We start from the raw sequence: 7571 nt of genomic DNA on the forward strand, positions 1-7571 counted from the left end.
GAACAGAGTATTGTAGTAGGAGCCAGGTGCAACGGTTGGTGTCAAGAACTGTAACACTGCTGGATTTTTCCACGCTTATTAACAGTTTCCCGTATGTAAGGACATCCAGCCAATTTGACACAACTTTTGGGAGGCATTGGAGTCAACATGGGCCAGCATCTCCCTGTGGAATGCTTTCGCCACCTTGTAGAGTCCATGCCCTGACGTATTGAAGCTATTCTGAGGGCAAAAGTGGGAGGGTGAAACTCAATATTAGGAAGGTGTCCTTAATGTTTTGTACACTCAGGCCTTATGTAGGGTTATGACATATACACTATGTACAGTATGTTGTATAATAGATAGCATAAGACTATATAAGTATTATATGTATGTTATATGTATGTTGTTATGTATGTTGTATTATAGATGTCATAAGGCTATATAAGGCCTATGTCTCTCTCTCCCCCAGTGCCCATGTGGGCAATAGGAGCCATAGTGGTGGTGGTGCTGGCTCTGGTGGCCTGTCTAGGTTTCTGTATCTGGAAGAAGTGTATCAACAAGGGCAAGAAGCCCAAGAAAGCACGCGAGAGGAAAGGAGGCCGAGGCAGAAGAAAGAAGGAGGGAGCCGGAGAAGGAGAGGAGGGCAAGGTGAGAGGAGACAGAGGGAGGGAGGGCAATATAGTGTGTGGTGTAATGGGTTCAAGTACCTCATTTGCAACTGGGTTTGAAATTATCTGAAGTGATTTCCAGATGTAGTGTCAGTAACTGTGTGAAGGGAGAGACTAATGCAGTGGCTGTGTAATGATACCTGTGATACATGATTGATTTTATGTTCTCTCTCATTAAGGAAGGAGAGGGAAAGGAAGGAGAGGAGGAGGAAAAAGAGAATTTCGGAAAACTGGAGTTCACCCTGGACTACAACTTCACTGACAACCAGGTGTGTGTGTGTGTCTGTGTGTCTCTGTGTGTGTGTGCATTCGTGTGCATGCGTTTGTGTGCATTTCTGTCTTGTCCTCCTTGACATTTGACCTCCTTGATGTGAAGTGTCTGACTAATAACACGTCTAAAGGCTCTCTGACCTCTGTTCTTTGTCTGCTCAGCTCTCAGCTTTAACCTCTGACCTCTTATTTGTGTCCTCAGTGACCTATGACCTTTTCCTCTTAACGGCTGAGCATTAAGCTATGACCTTTAGAGGGGACATTTTCTATCCGCTCAACCGCTCTTACATTTAAAAGTCAGTTTAAGTGTACTGCGCTATTATGCAGCTTGAATTGGATCCCGGTAAACATTGCATATATGTGACAAATGAAATAATTTTGGGGATGAAGTCCTGTGCTGTTGTTTTGAAGAGTTCCGTTTGTGTTTGGAAAAATCTCAGGTTTAATTTTGCTGCATTTCCGATTGAGACGTCATTTTCAGCATTTATCGTTCCCTTTAAAAGCTGCATTGCAATAGCTTTTAAAGTGTGTGTGTGCATTCGTGTGCATGCGTTTGGATATGGATTGAATCCCAGCCGAAATCCGCCTAAATTATCACTGTGTTCAGATCTTACGGACATTGTTAAAAATATTTTGACTGCCGTTGCTTACCTCTGACCTTTTCCCCCTTTCTGCCCCCTCTTCCAGCTGATCGTGGGTATCCTGCAGGCTGAAAACCTGCCAGCCATGGACATGGGCGGCACCTCAGACCCCTATGTCAAGGTCTACATGCTGCCAGACAAGAAGAAGAAGTTTGAGACCAAAGTCCAGCGCAAGAATCTCTGCCCCGTGTTCAATGAAACCTTCATCTTCAAGGTCAGTATGGGGTGCTGGAGAACAGACAGTGATAGAGAGATGTGGTATTCATTCATGTGTATATGTAAAAGCCTTAGAAAAGCTCTTACAGTACTGAGGTTTATGTAGTCGAGAACACTCTGTCCTGACCTTCTCCTTCCTGTTCTGTGTGTTCCTCCACAGATCCCCTACCAGGAGCTGGGCGGTCAGACTTTGGTCCTACAGGTTTTTGACTTTGATCGCTTTGGTAAACACGACGTGATTGGACAGATCTCCATCCCTATGAACAGTGTGGACCTGGCTCAGCCACTCCACGAATGGAGGGATCTGGTAGGAGGAGAGAAAGAGGAGGTGAGGACGGATGAATACAGTCTGTTTGGGTTTAGGGTGCATGTTTTTTTTTTACGTCTACCTGTCTGTGTCTGTCTGTCTCTGCATATCAAACTATATCAAACTGTCTATTTTAATACGTCTTTCTATCTTCGTGCCTGTGTGTGTTTGTCTGGTCACAGGTAGAGAAGCTAGGAGACATCTGTATCTCTCTGCGCTACGTCCCCACGGCCGGTAAACTGACCATCAACATCATGGAGGCCAAGCACCTGAAGGCGATGGACTGCGGAGGCTTGTCAGGTGACCTTTTATTAGTTCTTACACTCTCCTAGTCAATACTAGCCATGCTGTGACGTTTCACGCTTCTAGTCAAAACTAGACATTCTGTGACGGTAAACTCAACTAGTTAATACTAGCCATGCTGTGACATTACGCTATCCTAGCCAATTTTAGCCATGCTGTGACCTATTAATGACATCTGGTTGCCTACATTTTGTTGAAGTAATTCAACTTAAACCATTGGGCAGCATTACAGAGTTGCAGACACTACACATGAATCTACTGCACAATCATTTGTCCTCAATGTTCTTCATCCAAGTGGCTCACCCTCTGTTTGACCTCTGTAACTAACTTTCCTCTCTACCCCATGCCTTCTCCTACCAGATCCCTTCGTTAAAGTAGTGCTGCAGCACCAAGGCAAGCGGCTGAAGAAGAAGAAGACAACAGTCAAACAGAACACTCTGAACCCCTACTTCAACGAAAGCTTCAGCTTCGAGATTCCCTTTGGCCAAATACAGGTATGTACAACAAACTTCCCATAAGGAAGACATCTTGGGGTCGTGATAACAGGTTTTCCTGTGGGTTGGGCGACCTGTGTTTGAGGACTCTCCCGGTGTTTCTCTAGAACATTGCACTCTCCTGCCATTTCCTGCTGTATGTTGAACAACACTGTACGTGTGGTGGTATTTTGATTTCATCTGACTTTTTTTAACTTGACGCTTTTTCCGCTCTTCCCTTTCCTCTTGCAGAAAGTCCAAGTGTTGATCACAGTGTACGATTACGACAAGCTGGGCAGCAACGACGCCATCGGGAAGGTTTGGATCGGCTTCGGTGCCTCAGGGGTGGGCCTTCGCCATTGGTCAGACATGCTGGCCAATCCAAGACGTCCCGTGGCACAGTGGCACGCCCTGTGTCCTGAGGAGGAGGTGGATGAGGCCCTGAAGAAACCCATCCGCTAAACGTACACTGACACGTCACTGAACATTCTTGTACATGTTAAAACTACACAACATAAGACCTGAAAACTACACAACAGTGGATACGCTTCACCCAAAGACCACAATAGTGCTGATCATGACATTACGCACTACTGACAGTAGAAACTCCAAGAAAAGCAAATTTAACTACCACTCAAACACTACAACCCACCTGATATTTCTGATAATTTTGTTGGGGTACTCTCTCCTTCCTTATTATTCTCCATAGAAAATCAAAAGAATGAACTTTTTTTTGCGTATTATTAACTAATTCTACTGTATGTTTTCACTTTTGTGTCCATTTTGACCATTTTGATGTTAAGTTAAGAGTATGGCTGACTGTTTTGTGCTTTTTGTGAGCGAGAGAAGGCAGTATTGTGTGTATGAATGTGTGTGCGTGTGTCTGTGCGTGTGTGTTCGTGTTAAACCATAGTACATGAAAGCTTTCTCTGATTTATCTCCTGAATGTAATGTGAGTGGTTGTAAATAACAAAATAAATAATTTCCCAAATTACCAGATGGATGGTCAGATAGATTTGCAAGCTTAAGTATTTATTTATTTAACCCTTATTACAGATGAGCCCTGAATTACATTCGATCACACCGACAGCGTCATTRCATTTTGGTACACCAGAATTACATTTATTTCCAATTAAACGCTGCGTTTGCCTTGCAGCATTGCTTTGCAGAGGCAGTTGCAGTGTCGGTGTGGTGCATACGTTGGATTTATCGAACGTATGTGTCAAACTGTATATGTAGACAGCTTGACAGAAATGGTAGCAGATGTTGAATGTTGTACTTTTGTTGCATACATATCCAGATGACGCCGCGTACTATTTTTCGCAAGGAAGCTGTCGGTGTGTTCGAAGCGTAAAGCTCACTGAAATAGAAATGGCATTCAAACTTAAATTTGATCCAATCCCATATCATCATACTATTACTATTTATTTTCTATTTATACAAGTAATCCCACTTAGATCAAAAGAGGGATACCTCACCCAAAATGACAGCATACACATTGGTGGTCATTAAAACAATTTAGTAAGTGTGTTCAGTACTGTATCTTGTAGTATTTTCTATCTTATTAAAAAAGGGGGGGTTGAATTTTCCAAAGTTGTCAAGTTATATTTACAATTTGAGCAGCTGAGCGAAATCTGTGGGATGGCTGGATCATTTCTACGCCCCCCCCCCCCCCCCCATGAATGAATTAAGTTAGAGGGCAAGCTTTCCAAGCTCTAACAAGTCATTCAACAAAATCACTGCTACTAGCATTCAGCAGTGGCAGTTTGGTGACAAGAGTTAAGGCTCTATTCAATCAATATTGTGGAAATTCAGTGTTACAGCGTGATTGAAATTTAAAGACAATGTTCTTGCGTTAGCGGAAACCGCATTCACGGTAAATGCTGCATATGTCGGCTCAATCAGAAATGACCTTTACATTTCTATCGCAGAATCTGTTATGCTTCAGTGATACAGATTGAATGGAGCGTGTGTTTATGTGTTCCTCCACACATGTGAGACAGTGTCATTACTGAGCTCTCTGCAAGTAGATCAGGCCTATAATTCCCTTCTGCCTGTCTAGTATGTAGTGATGATTACTAGTGTCTGCTGTAATAATGGTTTCTAGTGTCAGGTAATATGTGTGTCGTGTGTTTAAACCAATGAGTGTGTCTAATTAGTGGTTACACAGCTCTCCAGCAGATGGCAGTGTTTCCCTAGTTGAGTAATGTGGGAGCAGGATGACGTTGGCCAGTTAGACACTGATACAAGGTCGATTTTGAGTCATTATACTTTCTCCCATGCTCCCAATAAAGTAATAAAATTGTGTGTGTGTGACAATTTCCAGAGGAACATCAAGCTAGCAATCTCAGCGAGTGTACACAGTTTTATTATCAATACATTATTATAACTTGTATAATATTACATTACATTATTATAACTTAGGACATGCAAAAGAAGAGGGTGGCCATAATAAGAGAGGAAAGAGGGAAGAGGGGATGGTGGGATCTCCCTCCTTTCTTGTTCCCTCCAAAGTTGTCTTCTCCCTTTGGCCCTATGAGAGCGGGAGCTTCTTTACTTCCACCGACCGCCAACCTTCCCCTTACCATGGACCTTTTTACTACAGGGGAGCGAGATAGGGAGAAAGAGAGCTAAATTCAGAAACAATTACTTGTAGATAAATGCACATACCATACAAACACATGTTACTGGTTACTGTACTTACAATTTCTGGGCACTCGTGATTCTATTCAAGAGAACGATAATCTGCACACCCAAAAATTATACAAGAGATCACATTGCATCAGTGACTTCACGAATACTACACAACAGACGTACACAGTCGCTCACACACAAGCCTAAACATCTATGGATTCTGACTTTGGTACATGTGTCCAGGTCTTCCCACCTGATATTTCTGTTTCTTCATGTGATCAATGAAGTCAAACTTATCCGACTCCAGCGAGTAGATCCAGTTCCACATCTCCTGAGCTCGTTGCCTTGGAGACCAAGAGAAGTTGGTAAGGGGATTATAGATGGTAACCATAGCAACACAGTTGGCAGCCAGGTGTGTGGGCTTTGGACATGAATTATAGAAAACTCTGATGTGGTGGTGTGAGGAAGATTTAGGCCCATGTGTATTTGTCTTGGGGAGGCGTGTGTGATCGGCCGGGACTCACTTCAGGGCGTCCTCTCTCAGGTTGTCGATCTCCAGTGTGGGTCGTCTCTCAGCCAAGGTCTTCTTCTTGATCTCTCTCCCCGTTAGACGCTTCCCCCTCCCACGATGCTCCGCCTGAAACATATGTCAAACACACCTAGAACTTCACAAACTTAAAACCATATAGAATGTTGTGATTCTATTTCTATGTTTAAAAGTCTGACAGAACATTTGGCCCGCAACTGTAAGTTGACCAACAAAATAGATATTTATCTTCATGAAACACATTTACTGTATGAATCCAAAAATCTGTTCCTAAAACTAACAAGCAAATGACAGTGGACATAAGTACCTTTTGCAGGAAGCCCCCAAAGTTGGCCCCCATGTTGGAAAGAACCTTCTTCTTCTTGGCCTCGTCATCGTTCTTCTTTTTAGCCTCCTCATCTTCCTTTCTCTGCCGTTCTTCCTGAGCATGAGAGAATGATGAAGTTAGAAAGGAAAAATACATTCTTAACACGACACAAGTCTATCTGTTGCTTAAAACCAGGGGTACCACAGGTGTGTACCCAGCCCTACCATAATCTGGAGGTACAAGAGGGGTGTATATTCAAGCCTACCGCAATCCTGGGGTACCACAGCGGTGTCTATTTGTCTCTACCACCACAGGGTTGTTACGTTGACCCTATCACAATCCTGATGTATCACAACGGTGTGTTTTGGCCTACCGCAATCCTGTTCTGCCGGTCCCGCTCCTTCTCCACTCGAACTCGCTGCACCTCTGCCCTCTCAAACCGACGCTTCTCCTGTGGGGATGAGAGAGTGACAGGATGAGAGGAAAGGACTTTGGACTTTTTCATATCAACGTTTTTGATCATGAGCTTGTGCGCTCCTTGACCAGGGTCGTGTTCTGTTGGGACGAAGCGTAATAACAAAACATGAGCATTGTTATTGGACAAGTTCAGGTAGTTAAGGTTGTACTTCCTCTGTTCTATTTTAACACTTCAACATGAAGTACACAGGGAGTTAACTCACAATTCGGTCCTTCAGCCCAATGAGCTCCTCCTCCTCCTTCTTCCTCTGGTCAAAGTGGACATCAATCAGACTCTGCAACTCCAGGAGGTCCTTCTCCATCCTTTTCCTGTGGATGTCCTGAGAGAGGGAGAGAGGGAAAGAGAGAGGATTGAGATTAAATTGATTATTATTCAGAGATGTGGTGTAAAGCGGAGCTGCAAGCTGCATCTTACAAACATCTATATTAATGTTCAGTAGTGAATTTGAAATGGAAGGGGAACATCCAATCAGATAGTGGGCCAATTCCTTGATATGATATGGCATCACTCACATCAAAGTCCACCCTATCCCCCTCTGGAATCTTGGGAGGGGCTAGCTGGGGCACCATGGGCCTTAGAGAAAGAGAGAGAGAGAGAGAGAGAGAGAGAGAGAGAGAGGATGAGAGAAAATAAGTGAAACAGAGAATGAACAGAGAAATACATGTTTTGACCTATTTGTCACACATGCACACAAAGCAAAATTGCCACACACAAAAGTGAACATACTTGGGTATGGGCAGTTTCTCCT

The 7571-nt window shown here is 43.6% G+C and overlaps 2 protein-coding genes across 2 annotated transcripts in view; one reads left to right on the forward strand and one right to left on the reverse strand.

Moving 5' to 3' along the window:
* Window positions 1-450: 450 nt before the first annotated feature.
* Window positions 451-3776, forward strand: LOC112074026 (synaptotagmin-2-like). The gene is made up of 7 exons (XM_024141249.2): window positions 451-627; window positions 827-916; window positions 1605-1772; window positions 1935-2102; window positions 2264-2381; window positions 2745-2878; window positions 3110-3776. The coding sequence occupies exons 1-7, from the start codon at window positions 454-456 to the stop codon at window positions 3317-3319; spliced, it is 1062 nt and encodes a 353-aa protein (XP_023997017.2). The 5' UTR covers window positions 451-453; the 3' UTR covers window positions 3320-3776.
* Window positions 3777-5203: 1427 nt separating this feature from the next.
* The window catches only part of LOC112074023 (troponin T, slow skeletal muscle-like), an 8085-nt gene continuing 5717 nt past the window's right edge, over window positions 5204-7571 (reverse strand). The window contains exons 2-9 of the mRNA XM_070440361.1: window positions 7336-7396; window positions 7026-7142; window positions 6719-6796; window positions 6346-6459; window positions 6016-6128; window positions 5745-5835; window positions 5562-5602; window positions 5204-5456 (exon numbers count right to left, since the gene is read on the reverse strand). Of these exons, the coding sequence (XP_070296462.1) occupies window positions 5411-5456; window positions 5562-5602; window positions 5745-5835; window positions 6016-6128; window positions 6346-6459; window positions 6719-6796; window positions 7026-7142; window positions 7336-7392 (657 nt within the window). The 5' untranslated portion in view covers window positions 7393-7396 and the 3' untranslated portion in view covers window positions 5204-5410. The remainder of the gene's footprint in view (window positions 5457-5561; window positions 5603-5744; window positions 5836-6015; window positions 6129-6345; window positions 6460-6718; window positions 6797-7025; window positions 7143-7335; window positions 7397-7571) is intronic.

This window comes from Salvelinus sp. IW2-2015, unplaced genomic scaffold (assembly GCF_002910315.2).
Source record: "Salvelinus sp. IW2-2015 unplaced genomic scaffold, ASM291031v2 Un_scaffold2467, whole genome shotgun sequence".
NCBI classification, from domain to species: domain Eukaryota; kingdom Metazoa; phylum Chordata; class Actinopteri; order Salmoniformes; family Salmonidae; genus Salvelinus; species Salvelinus sp. IW2-2015.